The sequence below is a fragment of the Carlito syrichta genome, unplaced genomic scaffold, assembly GCF_000164805.1.
Source record: "Carlito syrichta isolate Samal-C Ts95f unplaced genomic scaffold, Tarsius_syrichta-2.0.1 Scaffold305126, whole genome shotgun sequence".
In the NCBI taxonomy this organism is placed as follows: Eukaryota; Metazoa; Chordata; class Mammalia; order Primates; family Tarsiidae; genus Carlito; species Carlito syrichta.
In genome coordinates this window covers 206,608-231,261 of record NW_007249222.1, presented here as the reverse complement: position 1 = coordinate 231,261, position 24,654 = coordinate 206,608, and the positions used below count along the sequence as shown (strand labels likewise).

At 34.1% G+C, this 24,654-nt stretch overlaps 1 protein-coding gene and 1 pseudogene across 1 annotated transcript; both read left to right on the top strand.

Moving 5' to 3' along the window:
- The first annotated feature begins 3,467 nt into the window (after positions 1–3,467).
- On the top strand, positions 3,468–4,394 carry LOC103263483 (olfactory receptor 52J3-like). The gene has a single exon (XM_008061166.1). It carries the CDS (start codon positions 3,468–3,470, stop codon positions 4,392–4,394), a length of 927 nt encoding a protein of 308 aa, XP_008059357.1.
- Positions 4,395–15,229: 10,835 nt separating this feature from the next.
- On the top strand, positions 15,230–16,137 carry LOC103263497 (annotated as a pseudogene).
- The last annotated feature ends 8,517 nt before the right edge of the window (positions 16,138–24,654 follow it).

Here is a 24,654-nt window from a genome sequence, read left to right as displayed (position 1 = left end):
GGAAATGGAGGACTTTCTGACATCACACAACCTACCTAGGTTGGAACAAGAAGAAATTGAGACCCTAAATAGACCAATAACAATCAAGGAAATTGACTACGTAATAAGAAAACTACCTACAAAAAAAAGCCATGGTCCAGATGTCTTTCCAGCAGAATTCTGCAAGACATTTAAGGAGGAGCTGATACCAATCCTACTGAAGGTATTCCAGGCGATTGAAAAAGATGGAACTCTCCCCAAATCATTTTATGAAGCCAACATCACATTGATACCCAAACCAGGTAAAGATCCAACAAAGAAAGAGAACTACAGGCCAATATCTTTGATAATCATAGATGCTAAAATTCTCAACAAGATCCTAGCAAACCGGATTCAGCAATACATCCCAAAAATCATCCATCATGACCAAGTTGGATTCATCCCTGGGATGCATGGCTGGTTCAACATTCATAAAACCATAAATGTTATTAAATACATCAACAGATGCCAAAACAAAACCCACACGATGATATCATTAGATGCAGAAAAAGCTTTTGATAAAATCCAGCACCCCTTCTTGATAAAAACCCTTGAACAGCTGGCATACGGGGAACATACCTCAAAATCGTAAAAGCCATTTACGAGAAACCCATAGCGGGCATACTCCTAAATGGACAAAAATTAGAACCATTTCCCCTGAAAACTGGAACAAGATAAGAATGCCCACTCTCACCCCTCCTGTTCAACATAGTATTGGAAGTCCTGGCTCGAGCAATCAAAGAAAAGAAGGCAATCAGGGGTATCCAAATCAGAAAAGAAGAAGTCAAGTTATCTCTCTTTGCAGATAATATGATTGTGTACCTTGAAAACCCAAGAGAATCTGTCAAAAACCTCCTTACACTGATAAAGACCTTTGGCAAAGTCTCAGGATACAAAATAAATGTACAAAAGACAATCGTATTTCTCTACACCATTAATAAACAAACAGAAACCCAAATAAAAAACACAATTCCATTCACAATAGCCACAAAAAAAATGAAATACCTTGGCATCTTCCTAACCAGAGATGTGAAAGACCTTTACAAGGAAAACTACAAAACACTGCTCAAAGAAACAAAGTTGACACAAACAAGTGGAAAAATATCCCATGCTCATGGATCGGAAGAATCAACATTGTGAAGATGTCCATCTTACATAAGGCAATCTACAAATTCAATGCAATACCCATCAAATTACCGGCAACATTCTTCTCAGACCTAGAAAAAACAACACAGGAATTCATATGGAAACACAAACGTCCAAGAATAGCTAGAACAATCCTCAGCAAAAAAAACCAAAGCAGTTGGTATCACATTACCAGACTTCAAACGTTACTATAAAGCTACAATCATCAAAACAGCTTGGTATTGGTATAGGAACAGGCATATAGATCAATGGAAGAGAATTGAGATTCCAGAACCAAAACCTCAATTTCTCAACCAACTTATCTTTGACAAAGCCTTCACCACCTACCACTGGGGAGAGGAGAACCTGTTCAGTAAATGGTGCTGGGAAAACTGGCTGACCACATGCAGAAGATTGAACCAGGACTCCTATGTATCCCCATACACAAAAATTAACTCCAAATAGATCAGAGACCTAAATGTAAAACCTCAAACCATAAGAACCTTAGAAAATGAAGGATATACCCTCATGGAAATCGGGACTGGCATCCAATTTCTGAACAAAACCCGAAACCTACAGGTCATAAGAGAGAAGATAGACAAGTGGGACATTATTAAACTGACAAGCTTCTGCAAAGCCAAAGAAAACATCAAGAGAGCAGGGAGACACCCTACAGACTGGAAAAAAGTATTTGCTAACACCAGTTCTGACAAAGGCTTAACATCCTGGATCTACAAGGAACTCAAATGTGCTGAAAAGAAAAAAAAAAACAACCCCATTATAAAATGGGCAAAAGATATGAACAGACACTTCACAAAGGAAGACATCTGAGCAGCCAACAAACACATGAAGAAATGTTCAACCGCACTAATCATCAGGGAGATGCAAATCAAAACCACACTGAGATAACACCTAACCCCAGTCAGAATGGCAATTATCAACAATTCAAAAAATAATAGCTGCTGGGGAGGGTGTGGTGAAAAGGGAACACTTCTACACTGTTGGTGGGAGTGTAAACTAGTGCAACCTCTGTGGAAAGCAGTGTGGCGATTCCTAAAAGCTCTAAATACCAACCTCTCATGTGACCCTGCAATCCCTCTACTGGGAATATATCCTGAAGAACACAAATCACTCTATAAAAAAGATATCTGCACACGCACGTTTATCGCAGCCTTGTTTACAATAGCAAGAACCTGGAAACAACCATGCTGCCTGTCAAAAGAGGACTGGATTAAAAAAATGTGGTACATATTCACGATGGAATACTACGCAGCCATAAAAAAGAACAAAATCATAAATTTCACAGCAACCTGGATGGAACTAGAGTCCATTATACTGAGTGACCTCTCACAGAAACAAAGATCCAAGTATCACATGTTGTCACTCATATAATGGACCTTAAACATCCAATGCAATACTATACTAAAATGACTGACAGTACTGGGAAACTATGGTAGTGGGAGGGAGATGGGATCAACAGTAGCAAATATCTGTCTGGGAATGGGGAAACACCCCAAATCAACAGGGTGCCTGGATGAAATGCAATTGTACACCTAACCCTTAACTGTACCCCACAACTTCATAATAAAAAAAATAAATAATTTTTTAAAAAGTTTACATTGAAACTCACATGTTATAACTGTTTATAATTATTAATATTAAATAATTCAGAGTGTATTGAGTTTGTTATGTTCCATGCCATATATGTACTACATTTATATAGTGTAATAGAAAATTTAGAAAATGAAAAAGCACTAAAGTCTCAGAAATGGCAAGTAATATTTCTCCAAACATATAACCTAATTCCTCTGTGTTTACCACCTCATACATTGTTTTTCCATTAAATTATCAATTTTATGTTCACATGATTCTCTGCAGAAAGTAGAAATATTTATTTCCTTACTTTACTTTGTAATCTGTCTCCTTTTGAATTAAGTTTGCATTTCCCTTGCATGCAACCTTAACTTTTCATGTGTCCCTCTTTAATCCAGGGAATCACAAAGGATACAAGCCATACTAAATTATTCCATTCTTAATATCAAATTCTATATCATGGAATTCTGAAAATTTTAATGCACAAAGATTACATTATATTATAATTATATAAAGATTCAATTTTTATATGGATCTATTCAAATCTATTATTTCATTTAGATTACAAAATATATCAACAGAATCATGCAAATAGCAAAACTTTTAATTTTTTTCCTTTACATCTACTGAATGAAACACTCATCTAGTAATTTTCATTCCAAACTCTTATTCAACTTTGTTCTTCTCTCTCCTGGTCCCTCTTCTAGGAGTGGCAACAGTCATTTGGAAGGATGTTTTATTATAACAGGAGCTTTTTTCACCCAGCAACATTTTTCCTTGTTGGAATCCCAGGTCTGGAAGAAATCCGTGTCTGGATCTCCCTGCCTTTCTTCTCTGTTTATCTTGTGGCTTTGTTGGGCAATGTTGCTATTCTGCTAGTCATCAAGGCAGAGCAGACCCTCCGGGAGCCCATGTTCTATTTCTTGACCATTCTTTCAACAATTGATTTGGCTCTTTCTACAACCTCTGTGCCCCGCATGCTGGATATTTTCTTTTTTGATGCTCATGAGATTAACTTTGGAACTTGTGTGGCCCAGATGTTTCTGATCCATGCTTTTACTGGCATGGAGGCTGAGGTGTTATTGGCCATTTCCTTTGACTGTTATGTGGCAATCTGTGCTCCACTCCACTCCACGACTATTTTGACATCCTGGGTCCTGGCAGGCATTAGTGTGTGCATTGTAATTCATCCAGTTTTGCTTACACTTCCCATGATCTATCTTATCTACCGCTTACCATTTTGTCAGGCTCATATCATAGCCCATTCCTACTGTGAGCACATGGGCATTGCAAAATTGTCCTGTGGAAACATCCGTATCAATGCTAACTATGGGCTTTTTGTAGTTTCTTTTTTTGTCCTGAACTTGGTCCTTATTGGCATCTCATATGTTTATATTCTCCATGCTGTTTTTAGCCTCCCATCACAAGATGCTTTCTTGAAAGCTCTAAGCACGTGTGGCTCTCATGTGGCAGTCACCCGTGCTTTCTATATACCCTTTATCTTTTCTTTCCTTACTCACCGGTTTGGACACAACATACCACGCTTTATCCACATTCTTATTGCCAATCTTTATTTGGTTATCCCACCTTCTCTTAACTCCATCATCTTTGGTGTGAGAACAAAACAGATACAAGAGCAAGTGCTCCGTGTGTTTTAAAAAAAATGAGACTGTTACTGTGTTCTTTTACTAAAGATTTTGATTCTTCTAGGAAGACTTGCCTTAAGGAAAACTCGTGGTCCTTACCTTATTGCTGTCAATTTCCAATACAAACTGCTTTATTCCTGGCTGCTGATGAATGGAGCTTAAGATTGTTGGAAATCCGATTGTATCTCAAATTTAGAGACTAATGAGCTATCCTTGAAGGGATATCCTGGGGGGGATCTGTGTGACTTCTGTCTGTATAAACTCCTGCAGAGCCCTTGATAACCCAAGGCTGCTGCTTTTCTGGAGAAGAAATGTCCACATTGAATCTTTTGTGATCTGTCATTAGAGATATGTGCCACTGGAAATTTGATCCCATAAACTATTTCTTTTATTCCTTTACTCTTACTTTCCATGTTTCCTTTTTTCCTTACTTGTTTTTATGTTTTCCTCTTAATTTCTTTTATTTTTCTTTCTCTCATAGTTATTTATTGATATATACATGCATTTGATTATTCCTTTTTTTTTTTTTGAGTTGGAGTCTCACTCTGTCACCCAGACTGAACCTGCTGGGCTCCTGCAATCCTTCCACCTCAGCCTTCCAAGTAGCCGGAATTACAGGCATGTGCTACCACGCCCTGCTGATTTTTTGATTTATTGTAGAGATGAGGTCTCCCTGCCCAGGCAGGTCTCGAACCCGCGGGCTCAGGCAATCCAATCACCTCAGTCTCCCAAAGGTGCAGGATTACAGGCTGAGCCACTGAGCCCGGCTGCATTTGATTATTTCTTTAGTTTACATTCATTTAATGCCTGACTCTGTAGAGTTTGCATTCTGTTGTGCTTTTATAAAGTCAAGTTCGTGGGTTCAAAACAATCATTGCCAATCTGTAACTTTTTTCTTTTCTTTTTTTTAGAAAACAGGATTTATTAAGAGGACAGAAAAGCACACAGAGTGGGAGGTGACCTGAGGGGGTTGCCCCAAATCTGTAGCTTTAAGTGGAATCATTTGCCAAATGCATTAGACTCAATGCAATAGCTGAAACAAGCACACAATTTCAAGACAGTTTCTCACTAATACCAACATAGCTTATCCCTGATTTCCTCTGTGCCTTCAGACCCATAGCATAAGCAGATATGTAGTCTTATTGTAATCTATTTACTTATAGTATTTCTATTTATGTGATATATGTTGGCCTTTGCCTTTCTTTTTATCCAGTTTTGTTTTCTCAATTTACTTTAACCCTAAAATACTCCATTCTAAAATCTGTAGCCTCTGTTTCATATCCATGGCCTACCTCTCATTCTCCCACAGACATTAATGCAGGCTGTCAGACCAAGCTCTACGTAGCCACATTTCACATGAGACTAAGGCTTTCAATTGATTTATTAAGATTTTCAAAGACCAAGCAATTAATGACATTTTGTATCATCATCAAACTTGTCACATCACTTGTAAAAATTATACTCGTTTTATTTTTTTCAGGTTATTTTGAAAATAAACTAAAAGAAAAATATAACAAATGTCTTTGTTCCTACAACCTCAAATTCATAACCTTTTATATTGTACTTATCTCAAAGATAATGCTTTAATTAAATACACACAGCATTAAAGTTAAAATCACCTTTATACTTCCCTGACATGTTTCTATCCCATTTTTCTAGTGACAAACTCTAGCATGCATTTTTTCTGAGTTCACAGTACAAACTTTTAGTTTTGCGGTCAGTCGCAGTACTTATGTGTGATCATTTGGTTTTAATTTATATAGATTATAGTACTTTTGTAACATTCATTTCATTTATGCATTCATCTTCTAATAGATCATTCATCTTATTTTTTAATAAGAAAATATGCTTCATATCCTTTTCTATATTTCTGTGAACATTTTAAGTTAATTTATCTAGGATTTATGCTTAAATAGAATCATTAGCTAGCAGGTTTCTAATAATTCAGAATATAGCTTTTCTTTTTGATCATTGTTATTTTATCCACTTTCTAATTTTATGTTCCCTGTTACTCTCCTTTTTTTCTCTTTTAAACTTAAAAAAAATTAATTTAGCTTCCCCTGAAAAAATCCTTTCCCCAACTGATGTTTGAAGATTGTATATTCTTTATCCCTTCTACTGAATATTATTAAAATGATTAAAATTGTAACTTTCCTTATTTTATCTTTTTGTTTTGTAATAAAACCAACTGAAATTTTCAATTTAAAACTTTTATACATCGAAGGACACTATTAACATTGAAACTTCAACTATGTAAGTGTAAATTAGTACAGCTATTATGAAAAAAAAGCATGTAATATCTTCAAAATATTAAAAATAATCCTGCTTATGAGTATATACAGCAAAGGAATTTAAATTATAATGTCAAAGATATATCTGTATTCCCATTTTATTGCAGTATTTGCACAATAGCCAATATATGGAATCAACCTAAGTGTCTATGAATGAATGGACAAGGAGAATATGGTAAAGAAAATGTGTTATATATACACAATGAAATACTATTCAGTCATTACAAAGAATAACATTCTGTCATTTGATGCATAAATAAACTCAGAAGACATTGCATTAAGTGAAATAAGGCAGGCACAGAAAGACAAACTCTATATCATCTCGCTTATATGTGAAATCTAAAATAGTTGAACTCAAAGAGGCAGACAGCAGAATGGTTATTGCCAGAAGCTGAGGATAAGGGTGGGGCAATGGTCACTATGTTGCACAGTAAATCTCTTGAATTTATTACCCATATCTAAATGCAATTTTGACCAATATTATCCCAACTCCTACCAGCAAACTTTCCAGACCCTGGTAACCACATTCTACACTCTAGCTTTATGAGGTAAACATTTTTTATATTCTACAAATGAATAAGAATGCAGTATTTGTATTTCTGTGCCTGACATTTCACTCAACATAATGTTCTTCAGGCTCGTCCACGTTGTTGCAAATAAAAGTTTGTTTTTTTATATGGCTGAATAGTTTCCATTGCGTATATAAACCACATTTTGTTTACCCATTCATCCCCTAGTTGTGGTAATAATGATTCCCCAGGTGTCACAGGTGTCAGAATTTCTCAAATTTAACAAACAAAATTTGTAAATACTATTGTATTATACCATGTAAAAAACTATCATAAATTTAAAAAACTCAACTTAAAATAACAGAAAGAAAGCAATGTCAAATAGACAACAGCTGAGATCTCTTTGTGCCAACAGTGCTGTACAACTGGAAATAGTAAAAGGAGGTGCTCTGGATTAAAAAATATATTCCATGAGCAGACACAGGACTGTAGGAAGAGATGACAGGTATTTTTTAAAGTCAAAATAGAAAATAGCTATATTTAAATTCATAACTAGGAAAAAAACTTATTTATTTGAGAAAGTGAAGATGTAATAAATTATTACATAGATGTAAGGAATTATTACCAAATTCCTTCAAAGACTGACAATCCACATAACGATAGGAATCACCTTCTTACCATTTCCAAATTCTCCTCACTTCTCAGTTGCCTAAGGAACATTCAATCAAATGTGTGTCATATTTTAGAACCATCCAAACTATTGAAATTTAGAAATTAGTTTCAAAATCTCAATGTTGGGGTTTACTTATGCACAAAAATGTTTGAAAAAAAGTTATCTTTGAGAGAGATGTATGCTGTGATTGCTCTGGCATATATTTTTAAAGAGATGTAATTCCAATTTGGTAGGTACTAAATGTTTCTGTATCATGGCATATGTTTGAATGAAGTAAGTGCATATTAGCCCAGTCCCTGTGAGAGTCAACGGTAAAATATCCATATGACTGTTTTCTTTTTAGTTTGAATGAAGTAAGTGCATATTAGCCCAGTCCCTGTGAGAGTCAACGGTAAAATATCCATATGACTGTTTTCTTTTTAGTAAGTCTTATATGCCCAATAGAATACCTGAAAACACTTTATGTCAACAGTCTTGGCTGGTCAATATTGAGCCAACCATTACTTTTTATTTTGAAATAATTTCAAATAATCACAAAAATGTTACCATAGTACCTAGAATTCCAATATATGCATTCAAGCAGGTCATTGAAGAAAAAGGAGGAACCCTGAATTTTTCACTGTATGTCCATTTGAGAAGTGGGTATTTGCTTTTACCCCAAACATTAAGGGAAATGATTCTTATAAGAACAATGTGATCAATTTTTAAAGTTAGAATAATGCTTTAATTATTTTTTTGGATTTGTATTGAGATAATTATGGATTCACGTGCAGTTGTAAGAATCAGGGATTTTTTGTATGCTTGTTCAGTTTCTTCCCATGATAATAATTTTCAGAAATATAGCATAAGAGTAAAAATTTTGAAATTGACATAATTCATCTGAGTTTTTTTGTTCAGATTTTCCCAGTTTGTGTGTGTGTGTGTGTGTGTGTGTGTGTGTGTGAATGCACGTGCACACACATGCATGAAAGTATACAAAGTTCTAGGGAGTTTGTCTTTTGTCTAGGTTTGTGTGTCTACCACCACAGTCTCATAATATGACTAGTTCCAAGAACACAAAGATTACTCATTGTTCTCTTATAGTCACCCCCATAATCCCTCATTCCTAGCACTGGCACTTACTAGCCTGTCATCCTGTTCTAATTATCTTCTTTGGAAAAATATTATATAAATGGAATCACACATTATGTAACTTTTGGGCAACAATTTTATCAATCAGTATAATTTTGCAGAAATTTATCCAAACTGTATGTCCCAATAATTCATGCATTTTTATTGATGTCAGGTATGCCATGGTACATATAAGTCATAATAAGTATTCGCCTATTGAAGGACATTTGTGCTGATTCCAGTTTCTATAAAATGAAGCTGCTATGATCATTCTTGTACTGGCTTTTGTGTAAACATGTTTTAATTTCTCTCAGATAAATGCCCAAGTGTGTTGTTACTGGGTCATATGGTAACTGTACATACAGTTTTATAACAAACTGCAAACTGCTTTTCAAAGTGTCTGTAATGTTTTACCTTCCTACAAGCAGTGTATTTGAGATCCTAATTCTTTTCATGTTCACTAAAATTTGGAATTGCCATTTTGTGTTAGCCATTCTGACAGATGTAGAGTGATTGATATCTGAGTTTTAAATATGTATTTCCTTGAAGAAAAATGATATCGAACAACTTCTATTATGCTTATTTGCCATCTGTTTATCTTCTTCACAGTATGTTCTTCTGTTAATTTTGGTTTTTTCTTTTAGTACCATCTTATAATGGTCGGTTTCAGGTTGTGTAGTCATTTTAAGTTTATATATGCTTATTTCATTTGCTAATGGTATTGTACTTTTAATTTTGGCTTCTATGTGTTTATCATTGGAAAATGCAAATGTAGTTAATTTTTATGTGTTTGTTTTAATTCCTTGAGATTTTCTATGTAGACAATCATATCTTCTGCAAATAGAGATAGTTTCATTTGCTTTTCCATTTATATGTATTTCATGTCATTTACTGGCCTTATTACACTGGCTAGAATTTCAGTTCTTTGTTGAATAAAATCTGAATAGGATTATGACAGTGGACACACCTTGTCCTCCCTATCTTAGGCAATGGTGTCCTTTTCCTCATCATTATGTATAATGTTGTCGTCAGTTTTTATATGTGTGTTTGTTGCTGTTTTGTAGTTATTCTTTATCATGTTCAGAAGGATTTTCTTTACTGTGAGTTTGCGAATAATTCTTATCATGAGTAGGTGTTTCATTTTGTCATATAAATTTTTACTACATCAACAATGCAATCATATACATTTTTCTTTTTGTATCAGTTAATTTGGTGAATTAATGATCTAATTAATCATTTATGATTAATGATTAATTAATAATTTGGTGGATTAACCAGACCTGATATATCTGGCATAAATGTGTATAAATATCTGATATATCTGGTACAAATATATCTTTCTTGGTGCATGCTTATTTTATATTTTGCTGCATTTGGTTTGTTAATATTGTTGAAGATTTCCTTCCTTCCTTTCTTTTATTCTTCCTTCCTTCCCTCTCCCTCTTCTTTTCTCTAATATTACTTTTTTCTCTCATTTGCCACCTTAATTCCACTATTGAGACCCATTCGGCAGGATTTTATTAAATTCTGTTATATTTTCAGTTCATTTTTTCCACTTGATTCTTTCTTTTATAATTTCTCCATGATGTTTGATAATTTCTATTTGTTTTGAGATCATTTTACTTTAATTTTATTCAATTTTAAATTTTTACTAGTGAATAATAATTGTGCATATTTATGAGTTATTCTAATTTTTATGAGGTTTGCTTTAAAATCCTTTTTTTGACAATTCTAACATTTCACTCATTCAGTATTGGTGTTAATTGAACTTTTCGTCCAAGTGATTATTTTATTCTTTAATAGATAGACTTTTTATTGTATTCTAGATATTTCATCTATTGTGTGAAGAGGTTCTGCATCCTTTTCAATCATTTATTTTAGCAAGCAGTTATACTTTTATGTTAATATGCAGACCTTTGCCTTTTTGTGGGTTATAGTTCCAATATTGGTTTATTCAGAGCATTTTCAGTATTTATTATAGATGATTGACAGTTTATTTATAGTTGATTGATAGTTTATTGGTTTATCTGGTGCCTCTGAACTCTTGTTGGTCACTGCTGGTACTACTTGAGGGAGAAGCCATTTTCCTAGATGGGAAATGCAATTGAATGTCTCAGTGGAGCAGAATATGATGACATGTGGTGGCACATTTTCAGTGCCTCCCATACCCTCCTTTGTCTTTGGCACAGGAGAAAAAGTCTTAATCCAGAAGAACAGCCTTCGTGAACTGAGCTGTGTGTTAAATCTGCATCTCTTTCTCTATTTTTCCCTGTCCACACTGGTATCTCTTAGTGGGGCAAGATAGTCTTGGATCACAGGGACAAAGGGACTTCACCAACAAGACTGTCTGATGTAACTGGATTCTTTTTGTTTGGTTCTGCATGTATTACATCTATTGATGGAAAAGGGAAATCTCTGGCTTTGTAAATGATGAAGTTGCTTATTGTGGGTGATTTTCCCATTTAATCTCATTTGCTAGTCATGTCACACTTACCTGATTTTCCCAGATGAGTTAATATTCTATTTGAAATGAGCCTATCAAGATTCTATCTGTTCCTAAGTCAAGAGTCAGAAAAAAATGGGTGATCTTTTTCAGTTGGATGGAAGAACACAACATGCTTTCCTATTGTGCTTTTTCATCCAGTCTTAGGGTCCCAAACCAACTCATCTTTTTCTTACCATCTTTCCAAGTTCTCCTTAGTTTTTCCATTGTGCCAGTGTTACGTTTATAGTGTTACTTAGGTGAAAGGAGCAAGGAAAAATATTTCTATTCTATCTTGTTTGCACCCAAAGCCTCATTTAGTTCAAAATAAGGGGTCATCTATAGTAAATTATCTTTTAAGAAAAAGTCTCATTAGATATATTTTGTTCAAACTAAATAATATAACATTTTGATTAAATCAGAGTTAAGGAAAGTGGGGTCTATGTCAATGAAAGATAATTTTTAAAATCCAAATATGTTTGGTAACACCACCAAGTTAACAAGAATACAATGATCATGCTTCTTAAATTTCACTAATTATTTATCCCACATTCGGTCACCTAATAAGAAAAACAGAGCTGTAGTTAAGACACCCAGTCTCTCACTGTTTCAGGTATCCTATTTAAACGTATTATTTATTCCTCAAGCCATATTGGTTAATTATTTTCCTTTAGGATTGTTAAACACAATAAAACATGTAATACACAACAAAACATAAAACAACCAGAATTCTAATCACTTAGATAATAGTGTTTTTATTTATAATTCAGTTAACAAAAAAGATGTGACAGACATGTTGGTTTGTGATATTCAGAAATTTTCATGTTAGCTACTTAACAGAGTGTATACCCCCCTTATCCAGGATATTTTGTCAATTTCTTCATATGAAACAATTTATATTTTTCTACAGAAGTACTTTTCATCCATTCTTCCAGTGAGAATGAATAATATGTATATATATTTGGCTGAAAAATGAGGGATACGATGTTTAATAAAAATAAGAACATGCAGGGCAAATGTTACAGACATCTTGGCATAAAGGATTTCTCAGTCTGGATTGTACAAGGAATATAAAGGTAGAGTTGTGAACTGGATTCGATGAAAACAGAGATTAATTTAAATTAACCACTTCAAATGTGGCAGTTATTACACTATGTGTGTTATATTCAATACCTGATGTTTTCCTCAAAATATCGTAAGTTGTTGGTACTATTATCATCCCTAATTTTTCTGTTGAGAAAATTGTGTCATAAAGATGATTAGTAAATTATTCACTTTGACACAAGCAATATTTGGAAAATTCAGCACCTGAACTGAAGCACACTGATGCTCTGATCAGATTTTTTACTATTTATCTGTATGAAATCTGTAATGAAGATATAAAAAGTTGACAAGAAGTCAGAGTGAGAGAAATAGACATTAACAGGGGACACTGTGACCAAAGAGTCATAGCTTTGAATTCATAGACTTAACATTCAATGAATCCAGAACATATGATCAGTGACAAGGAATAATGAGAACTAAGCCTGAAAATAAAAACAGCAATGCCAGGTTATTATGTTTTAACTTAAGTATTTAACATAGTTCAATTACTATTTTATCTAGGTGATAAAACCCCTAGAATTTAGCTTTAAAGTTTTTTGAAGTGGGAAATAAAATGTATCTAACTTTATGCTGTATATAATGGAAAAATTTTCCCTCAGCTACACTTTTCTGTATATAAATTACTAACTATACCATTTTTTTGAGCTTCTGCTTCCTAGATCAGAATCTAGGTATTTCTCCACCCTCACCCACCACAGCAATCTCAAAGGAGTTAATCTCATAGTGCCATTTAGGATAGAATGCTGAATCAACTCAGTTTTTCCAATATTCTAAGCAACTGGAGCCTTAATATAAAACTATTCTCTCTGGACCCATGCACAAAAAACATCATAGAACTGTTCTACTGGATGTTCTACTCAAATCTCTCTTCCTTCAGAAAAATGAAGTATCACAGGTGAATTTTCTCTCAATTTAGGAGCGTATTACATTCAAATTAATGAGAGACAATCAAAAGTGACTGAGAATTGTTTGGGATTGATTTGCATCTGAATCTAACAGGGAAAATAAAGAAAAGGAAAAAAAATCATTTGCAGCTCTAAAATAGAGACCAGATATCCTTAAAACATTTAGAAGATGCAAAGCATTTAAAATTTACTTACAAAGTGACTGTGTACTTGGCTAATAAACTATAATTTGTGTTTATGTTATGAACTATTGGCAATGAAATGAACTTTCTGATGCAGTACAAGAAGCTGCGGTGAGCAGTGGCATATTATTGAGACTGTATTTTCACAAGTGATCCTAAGGTGGACTTGTTTTTGCCAAGCACTTATCGGGATGTGTCATTTCATTGAAAACACAAATAAGGGGGAATCTTTGTACAATGTAGCTCATGAGCATCGTCCTCTCTCTCTCTCTCTCTCTCTCTCTCTCTCTGTGTGTGTGTGTGTGTGTGTGTATGTGTTTCTCTCTCTTCTCTCTTATAATCTCAAGACAAAGTTTAGTTTGCTTTTTACCTTGACATAGTTTCCGCCTTGATATGTTGTCAGAAATATGGAAATATAGGTTGGAAATATGAGTCTGTGCTATTTGGCCATGATCTTAAACAACTCAGCCTCGAGTTGGAGACCCAAGGAAAGTATATTTTATTACTCCAGCGTATAAGTGAATGCCTTGGTTGCTTTTTTGTCACGTTAAACACAATGCAACAGCACCCTTCTATATTTCCTTTAGAAAATTACAGAAAGTAATTTTCTCTCCAGTTTGAGTTTGTTATTCAAACAATTTTGTGCCATCAAAAATACCTTCCCTGGGTCCATAATCATATTAAGGTTTTTAAGTTATTCTCTATCCACCTTACAAAGGACTTAATCAGGTGGGAGGTATGAAACCAATAATATCTTTGGTCTGTAGTCTTCGTAAAACCTGCAGGCATTTTCAGAGAAACTGACATAAAGAGTGAATGAAGTTTTCAGATAATATTAGAAACTAAAAATACTAGAAACCACTACTACCATATACCCCAAAATGAACCCTCAGCACTTATGACATGGGATGGACTTGGAAAAATAGTTGCAACAGTGAAAATCTACAGGTTTATTATTATTTTGTTTCTGAGCACTTTCAGGTTCACAGGCAAATGATCCAGACTGAATCTGCTCCTGGCAGGTCTTTTGTGTTTTCTGTCTCTCTCATGTTTTGTTTCTGCCCTCCCCCTCCAGGCTTGATCTCAGTTTTTGATCTATGTCAGTAACTGATGAATTTATCATTTCGAGCATAAATGCATCATCTAATTGTGGAAATGTCTTGTACATTTGTGTCTGTGGCTTTACTTTCTCATCTGCCTGTCTCATTTTAGGTTTTGTTTGCATTTCCCTTGTTTAGGTTTGCATCATTTCCTCTTTAACCAATGTTTTCAAAAAAGACACAGCGTGTATTTAAGTATGTAATACTTAATATCAAGTTCTTTGTCTTAAATCTCTTTAATAGGTTTGCTGATAAACCTTATATGTTACAAATTAGGATTATAGTAGTATAAAGATTAAGTTTTTGAGACTGGTCCATTCAATTGACTAAGGCTCAATTTGTAATAAAAAATACATGAACAGAAGCCTCCATATAGCAAACCCTCTTCATTTTCACTCTACATCTATTGAATAAAACACCAAGCTGGTTATTTTTATTCCCAACTCTTATTTAGTCTTCCACTTCTCTCCTCAGGTCTCCCTTTAGGAAGGATGTTTTATCACAACAGGAGCATTTTTCACCCAGCCACGTATTTCCTAGTTGGAATCCCAGGTTTGGAAGACACCCATGTCTGAATCTCCCTGCCTTTCTTCTCTGTTTATCTTGTGGCTTTCTTGGCCAAATGCGATCATTCTGCTTGTCATCAAGGCAGAGCAGACCCTCTGGAGCCCATGTTCTACTTCCTTGCCATCCTTTCAACAATCGACTTGGCCCTTTCTACCTTTGTGCCCCACATGCTGGGTATCTTCTGGTTTGATGCTCATAAAAGCTTTATGGTCCAGATGTTTCTGAACCATTCTTTTACTGGAGATTGCGGTCCTGGTGACCATGGCTTTTAACAAGTATGTGGCCATCTGTGCTCCACTCTACTACACAACCATCTTGGCATCCCAGGTGCTGGCAGGCATCGGTTTTTACATTGTAATCTGTCCAATCTTGCTTACACTTCCCATGATCTATCTCATCTCCTGCTTAACATTGTTCAGGTTCATATAATAGCCCATTACTACTGTGAGCACATGGCTATTGCAAAATTGTCCTGTGGAAACATCTGCATCAATGCTTTCTATGGACTCTTTGTGGTTTCCTTTTTCTTCTGAACCTGGTCCTTATTGGCATTCCCTATGTTTACATTCTTCTTGCTGTCTTCCACCTCCCATCGCAGGATGCTCAGCTAAAAGCCCTAATTGCATGTGGCTCACATGTTGCCATCCTCTGTGTTTTCTATATCTCCTCAATCTACTCTTTTCTTAGTCACCGATTAGGACACAACATACCACGCTACATTCACATTCTTGTTGTCAGTCTGTATTTGGTAATCCCACCCTCTTTCAACCCCATAATTTATGGCATGAAGACCAAACAGATATGACAGAGAGTGCTTCATTTTTTATTTTAAAAATAGAGACTTTTACCTTATTTGTTTAATGCTTTGATCCTGCATGGCAAACTGTTATGTTTCTGAGAGAAATATTTTTTGTCTGATTTAGTAATTCTAGGAAATTTGTACTTGCCTCCTTGAAAATTCTAAGATTCAAATAATCTTCATGATAGTTGACATTTAAGGACTAATTTTTATTGTGGAAGTGAAAACTGTTTGAATGATTTCACCTTGAGTGAGAGTGAATAAGTTCAAGCAATGACATTTTCTATTATTACATTTTGCTATATATGTTTTTTCCCAAAAATATGTAACAAATATATTTGTTCCTGCCAGAGTCCAGCTCCAACAAGAGAGTCAGGGCCTGACTGGGGAGAATCGGGAAGTGTGAAAAAGAAAAGACGAAGACGACAAGAATCCTCTTCCTGGGGAGACCTCAAGACTCTGCCAATTTTTATTCAGTTCTTCACAAGCTTATATAGTTTTTTACTGACCCTCTACCCACAAAATGTATCCCATGTTACACATTAAATGTTTACATCATGTTTTTTTCTTTTGTTTATGGTGAAGTTGACCTTTACAAGTTACATTTTGTTTCTTCCTGCTACCAGGTGGTGTAACAAAATACCAGCTGCCAATTTATCAGCTGCGGCCTGTGACCCCTAGGTCACCTGAATCTCTTCCCTTCGCTATTCTATTTCTTTTCCTTTACTAATCTATTTTCTTAATTTTACCCTTATATATACTTTTAGCGGCAATATATTGACTTGTTTTTTCTTTTATATAACCACCCTTATCTTACCTACTATGAATTCTTAATACTATTAATTTATAAATTTAACTTTCTTAATTCTAATTGCCTTATCTATATTACTTGCTATTTTCTTATCACCTATTTTACATTTTATATTTCTAAACGAAACATGTCTAAATCTACACTTATATATGAAACTAATCTTACTTCTAATCCTAAATATATTTAATTTTAAACTTACATTAAGTGTATATAATTTTAAGTTTACCTTAAAACTTAATTATTTCCTATTCCTTATATTTAACTAATACCTACATCTATAATAAACATTTATTTTTTAATTATAACTGCTATCTATTTAATTCTAATCCTTACTTTAATTTTAACCTTCTTTCTAATTAAATTATAATATTTCTTAAGTCAAAAGGCATGTCTGTGACTTGTTTTTCCCAAAAACACCTGTTTGTGGAGATACTCTGTCTCAGTTTCTCACTCCCTCATCAATCACAACTGTCAATGTTGTTACTTATAAAGGGTGTGAGGAAGTACTTGTTTTTCCTTTTTAGCTAAAGGTTGCAAAATTTGCATTCCCTTGTCCCTTCAGGGGGGAAATTTTTTGCTGTTGAGCCCTTTTTACATTTTTATACATAGGTTTATTGCTAATTCCACATCCTGGCACATTCTAAGGGGCACCCTTTTTGCTGCAATCTTACCTCCATTATGCCTATGTATAATTTTTGCTGTCAAATGCCATCATCCATTTGCGCATCTATTATCTCAATTAAAGAGGGAATATTCTCAAGCCTATGCACGCAATCCTTCAAAGTTAGGGAAGTTCCGTCAACAGGATCCGTGGGGCTTTGCCTCTGTCATGGCCACATCTTACTGGGGCCTTGCTCCCAGCTGGCGTTTTTCCTGTTTTCAGGTCCCTTTTACCTTACTTTTACTAGTGATTGCGGCTCCCGGTATATTCCCACAACATGATATTCAAATTATTATTGCTTAGTTTCATTTGTCTTAAGTATTATTCTTAATAAAATATGTGAGTATTTTGAGTTGAAGTGGCCTATAAGTACTACACTAATTCAATTCTACTTTTGTTTTTTATTTACGAGACAAGAGTTGCCATCATATACCTTTTTGTCATTTTTAGAGTTTTATCATTTTCAATTCAATGAATGGGGATAGATTGGCATTATAGTTAATAAGCAATGTAATTGGTAATGCACTCTACATCATTTTACAGCCTATTGTTTCACTTATTATTCAGTTTAGAGATCTATTTATATTCATACATATGGGGTATAGTCATTTTCGTCTTGTAAATGTAGTCAAATTTTTAATTTGCACCATACTTATCCTTTCATTTTAAATTATATGTATAATTTTTATTACTTTTTAATTTAGAAATGATGTGTCATATTTATGAATTTTTAGTGCATATTTTAAACATTTTTCAAGGATCTACCTTTAGAAGTAGAATTGTTGGAGATAGTAGATATCTGATAGAATATGTCATATTCCTACTTTTTTCTGTAGTATTTCTTATTTTCTTCCTTCCTCATCGAATTTTCTGACAAACTTAAAAAAAACTCATTGCATGAGTTTATTTGAGTACATTTGACATACTAACACTTTCACATCAACCCTTTATTTTTAACAATTCATTCTCCAATGATAAATTAATTTTGAAACTGAAATAAATACTATTTGCACAGTATTTTTTTCATTCTCAGACCTACGACTTTTGCATAGTTGTATTAGAGACCAGCGTCTATTTACTATTTGTGTGTCTGTATGAGTTTGTATGTCATTTTTACACTTAATTCTAATCTGACTGCAATTTAGTTTGGCATAAAATGCAAAGTAAGAAAATATACATTTTCATCCTTCTGTTTCTAACCTGTTTTCATAGTATGATTGATTTAATAACTTATAATTTACAGAACTGATTTGCTTTTATTCTTTCAGTATATTAAATTTCAATACATATAGGAGACTGCTTTTCACTAATATAATCTGCATGTCTGATTGTTATTGAACCAGTATCACAGCTTCTTTTTTATCATTACTGAATTATAGTATATTTTAATAATGGTTAGAGCTGATCATGCTTCTATGATTTGCTTTCTGCTTGTTATTTAAAATGATCTGTAAAAAAGCAATTATTTCTCCATAAAATTTTCCAGATAGAATTTTGAGTTAATTTATTCCTTGGTTCATTTATAATTAATTCAATAAACAATTTATCAATTCTTTACAAATTAACTGAGAATAAGTTATACTTCTTACTTGATCAAGCATAGTTGATAAAATGTTCCTTGGTGATTTTATACTGTGGTCGCTTACCTAAGCAGGAACTAGGTTTCCCAGAACTCTTTTTCCTGTAAGCCTCTAGTTTGGAGTTGACCACAGGAGAAATACACATAAGTTATGGGAAAAATGTGAAACAGCAGCTATGATATTCTATAGTTCATTGTTGTTCACAGGCAGTGACAGATAGACTCAGCCATACCAGAGCTTTCCAATCTCTCCTCACTGTCCACACATGCATACTAAGCTTTCCACAGTTACCAGCCCTGCTGACTGATGGTGATCCCACCCAACATTTTACTGCAAATGCACAGAGGTAGTACCCGGCAATAACCAACTTCCAAAAATATCTAAACATACTCTACTTTATGATTCTATCCAAAAGACTGAATATACCTAGTTTTCTGCAAACACTACTCGTTCACGCATATAAAGAGCAGTTGATAAGTTTGTTTTCAGATCTTTTCTAGCTCCTCTTATAATTATGTCTATCCCTGTAATTTATTCTTTATGCCTTAGTATTCATAGCAGTTCTACTTTCTTCACTGAACCCTAGTGGACATAAGTATGAATACCAAAGTTAGTTTCTAGATAACTAATTCTTAAAAATAGAATTTGGAATTGATTCTTTATCTTATTAGTCTTAAGAGTATTAAGACCCCTAATGCTATTGACTAATAGAATACTGGATGTTTGATGGCATGCAGTGATGAGACTAATGTGTATATTATCACCTGTATACCTATGTAACCAAGTGCCTAAAGATGGTGAGATTTTGAGCGCTCAAGTATTTCTGCCAAAATATAATTTAGTAAGAATAAAGTGATTATAAGTTTGGCACTTTTTGATAAATAATCTAGATTATTTGGTGAAGAAAATAATGAGGTCATGTTTTACATTTTTAACCCAAGGGCCAGGTAACAACACTAAAAACAATTTTGACTATCCTAAACAACAACCACAAAAACATTTATCTACTATTGGGACATTTATTGAGAAGAAGTAGAATTTATTTTTCATTTCTTTTGAGATGGAGTTTTACTATGTAGCCCAGGCTGGTCTTGAAGTCTAGGGTCAAGTCATCCTCCTGCCTTAGCCTCAGGAGAGAAGCTGGGATTGTAGGCACACAACATCAAGCACTGCTGAAGACGTAGAATTTTAAAAATTTGAATGTGTTTATGTGAGTAGGCCGAAATGAAGCAAATCACCTTTACTGTTTAAAGAATTTCCTTTTCTCAAATTTGAAGTAGATATTTTCCCCTTGTCTGAACAAAATGTTGTATCTTCCACTGTGAGAACTGAATTCAAGTAAATTGATGACCTTTTCCATGAGCTATTATTATTACTTTTCATTGCTTTTAGACTGGTACTATCTAACAAGAATACAATCTTGCACACCTATATAATTGTAATTTTTTACTTTTATACTATGAAATAAAAATAAAATGATGAATTAACTATAATAGATTATTTAGTCTAAATTAACGTAACTGAAATTGCTATTTCAACATAAAATTAGTTTAAAAATGTTAAAAAATAGTTTACATCCTTTAAGTTTTAAAGTAAGGTTTTTTAATCCAGTGCTCAATTCATACCCTAAATTTCCAGTGGTTAAAATGAAATACAGTCTTTTAAAACAAAACAAAACATTGTGAACTGAAAGATATGCTACACTACTTCAGATTAAAACACAATTTAATAAGCAAATATAAAAATCAATTCTTCAGTCACACTTGACTTCAGATATTAAATAACTCTATATGATTAATGCCTACTGTATAAAAATGTAGAATTCTAGATTATAACTGAACTGTACCACTGGCAGACTCCGAGGAGAAAAATATACTCACCAAAATAATCACAAAATTTTGCCACTTTGTGCAGTTAGAAACTGGGAAATATGTAATAGTCAAATATAAAAGTATTTGATTGCAATTGCAGTAATAAAAAACTGAATAAGATTTTTTTAAGATGGAATATTGCTATGTTTCTTAGATTAGTCTTGAACTCCTGGTCTCAAGTGACCCTCCTTTTGCCTCAATCTCCTGAGACTGAGTCTGAATTTTAACATGAGGATACTCAATAGATTCTGAATTCAATATGTTTTGGACTGTTCTAACAGTTTATTTGGTTGGTTGGCTGAAGCATGGGCTCAAAAATCACCTTCAGTAAATTAGGGTAACTTGGAAAAAAAGCTATAAATTAATATGTGTAAAGACATCAGGGAGTGCAGAATGTTAGAGGTGATTTATTATGCAATACTTGCCCATCCAGCCTGTAACTCTGTCCTCTAAAAGACCTAGGAAATGCTCTCTTTTTTATGGCTGTGATAAATATATCCATTAGGATAGCCTGGGAAACCAGGAAGAGATATGTTTTAGCCAGGAATGCTCAATTCTCTAAGCCAGGAGTTTTTGCTGTCAAGATGCATTGAGAATGATGAACTCCCAAGGTAGCAGATATTATGGAGAATAATTTATTGGTCAGATGTTAGTAAATATTATTTCCATAATAAACAATAATCAGAATAGATTTAACTCCAGAGAACGTTGACATTGATTACTAGATTATAGAACTAAAATGTATTGGTAGCCTACTTAAATTGTATATTTAAGTGTAAAACCTTATAGTCTGATAAACAGAAGTCTAACTTGAATCACAACAGTATAGAGACTTGACCCCTCAATCAATTCTCAATCTTAAAAAAAATTCTCAAATATAGATCCCATTAAAGTGGAGATTGTGATTGTGTCCAACTGGGGAAAAATACTGCAAAGAACCAACTATATAATGGTCTTCCTGGAAGAAACATGTGGCTATTAGTCATCAAGGCTGAGTTTGAAGACAAGAATGATTAGTTTCTTGGGGCATTACTGGACACTGGTCATGGTTCACTAGTCAGTGTAGCAGCACACAAAGATCAGGGGATAAATGAAGTTTTGACTGTGTCCATTTGCAGAGGGAACATTGGGTTTTTAAACTTAATATTTGATTATTTTTCCAATCTAGAAAACAGCATTAGAAAAGATATACTGAGCAACCTGGAAAACACAAATCTTGGTTCTTAGATCCATGGAATAACAGCTATTGTACTAGGAAAGGTGAAGTAGAATCTGAGTAAAACTACCTCTAGTTTCCAAGATATTAAGCAAAAGTAGTATCACATTCATGGAGAAGTTGCAAAGAACAGGGCTACCATTAAAAACAAATAAACAAACAAACAAAAAACCCTTAACACATAGAAATGTTACTTTCTACCACATCTCTCCACTGAACTTGTCTCTTCTATGTGAAAAAATAGGTTGATCTTGAATAGTGATTGTATTATCAAAAATTTAATCAAGGAATGTTTCTAAACCAGCTACTTTTCCAAATTATTTCACCTGTGGGGTCAAGCCAACATATTCTCTAGCACTTGGTCTGTGCTAGCACTTGGTTTGACAAATGCTATTTTATTCATATCATTACTAAAGACCATAAGAAATAATAAGTTCCCTCATCTGCAATTTCACTTTCCATGGTTTCAGTTATCCATGGTAAACTACTGTCTAAAAATATTAAGTGACAATTTTCAGAAATAAACAATTCATAAATTGTAAGTTGCACAACCTTCTGAGTAGCATGTGAAACATTGTGCCATATCACTTCATTCATCCTAAATATGAATCATCCCTTTGTCCAATGTAGCCATGCTGTAAACTCTACTCACATTTAGTCACTTGGTAGTTGTCTCAGTCATCAGAGCAACTGTTCCAATATCACAGTGCTTGCATTCAGGTAACTTATAATTTACTTAATATTGTCCCCAAAGTGCAAGAGTGGTGACGGTAGCATTTTGGGTATGCCAAAGAGAAGTCATATGGTGCTTCCTTTAAGTGAAATGGTAAAAATTCTTGACTTAATAAGATAATTTAAAATATATATATGCTGGGATTATTAATATCTATGGTAAGAGAAATTTCTGTCTGCGAAATTGTGAAAAATGTGCTGGCCATCTGTCATACTTCAGACTGCAATAGCTATGGCCACAATGCATTATAACGGCTTGGTGAAGATGAAAAAGACATTAAACTTGTGGGTAGAAAACATGAACAAAGTCATGTTCCAATGATAGCAACAGAGTTGGATACCATCCTGGCTTCAGACATCTAGGGGTCTTAGAGTGTATTCCTCTCAGATAAGAGGGGCCTTTGCAGTTTGATTTCGACTGGCAAGATCAGATTTTATCAACTTACCAACCATTGATCTGAGTGTAGTCCTCAGGTATTTTAAGTCCTTGTTATTTCTAGGAAATCTTGCTAATCTTTTTTGACTGAATCTGGAGAATAGGAATTAACAATTTCCCTAGATACTTATTAAACATATATATGTTAAGAGGTTGGAAATAAGTATCTTTTTTTTTTTTTTTTTTTTTGAGTTGGAGTCTCACTCTGTCACCCAGACTGGAGTGCAGTGGCCACTTCTGGCCACCGCAGCCTCGACCTGCTGGGCTCCGGTGATCCTTCCACCTCAGCCTTCCAAGTAGCTGGAATTACAGGCATGTGCTACCACGCCTGGCTGATTTTTTGATTTATTGTAGAGATGAGGTCTCGCTGCCCAGGCGGGTCTCAAACCCGCGGTCTCAGGCAATCCACTCACCTCAGCCTCCCAAAGGCGTGGGATTACAGGCTGAGTCACCGAGCCCGGCTGGAAATAAATATCTTAAAATATCAGAAACCTGACACCTTGGTAAAATTTCCAGTACATCCAGCCATCTTGGTATATAGAGATATACTTTTTAGGGTAAAGGGTAAATTGGTAGATCTGGCTCTACTTACTACTAAAAAGGGCACAAAATTCAGTTGGCCCTTTTGGATTTTGTGGGTAAAATATATTGCATTTGGATGGACTACAGCAATCCATTTTCTAAATAATTGGAAATGTTGCTGATTTTGAATGGAACCAGTAAAACAAAGTCCCTACAATATTTTTTAAATTCTTAAATTTAATGGTGTTTCATTTATACACAGAACGGTGTGACCATCACTACAGTCAAATTTAGAACATATTTTTACTACAAAAAGAAAACTTGTACACATAACATTCAATCCTCATTTCTTCTCTACCTGTGTATAAATCCCCAGCCCTAAGCAAACACCAGTAGCTATCATTTTGCCTATAGGGACATTTCATTTAATATATTCTATTTTATAGATATACCACATTTCATTTATCGTTTGATGGGATATTTTGATTGTTCCCACTTTTTGACAATATAATGCACTGCTATGAGCATTCAGGTACAAGTTTTTGTCTGAACCTATGCTGTTTTTTATTTTTTATATTTTATTTTATTTTAAAGATGTGGGGTACGATTCAGTATTAGATATACAAGTGGACATTGTACAGGTAAAGTTTTGGCCTCTCTTTGGTCCAAATTTGCCTGCTTTGATAATAGGTAACATAAGTGATGCTGTGTGCCCCCCCCC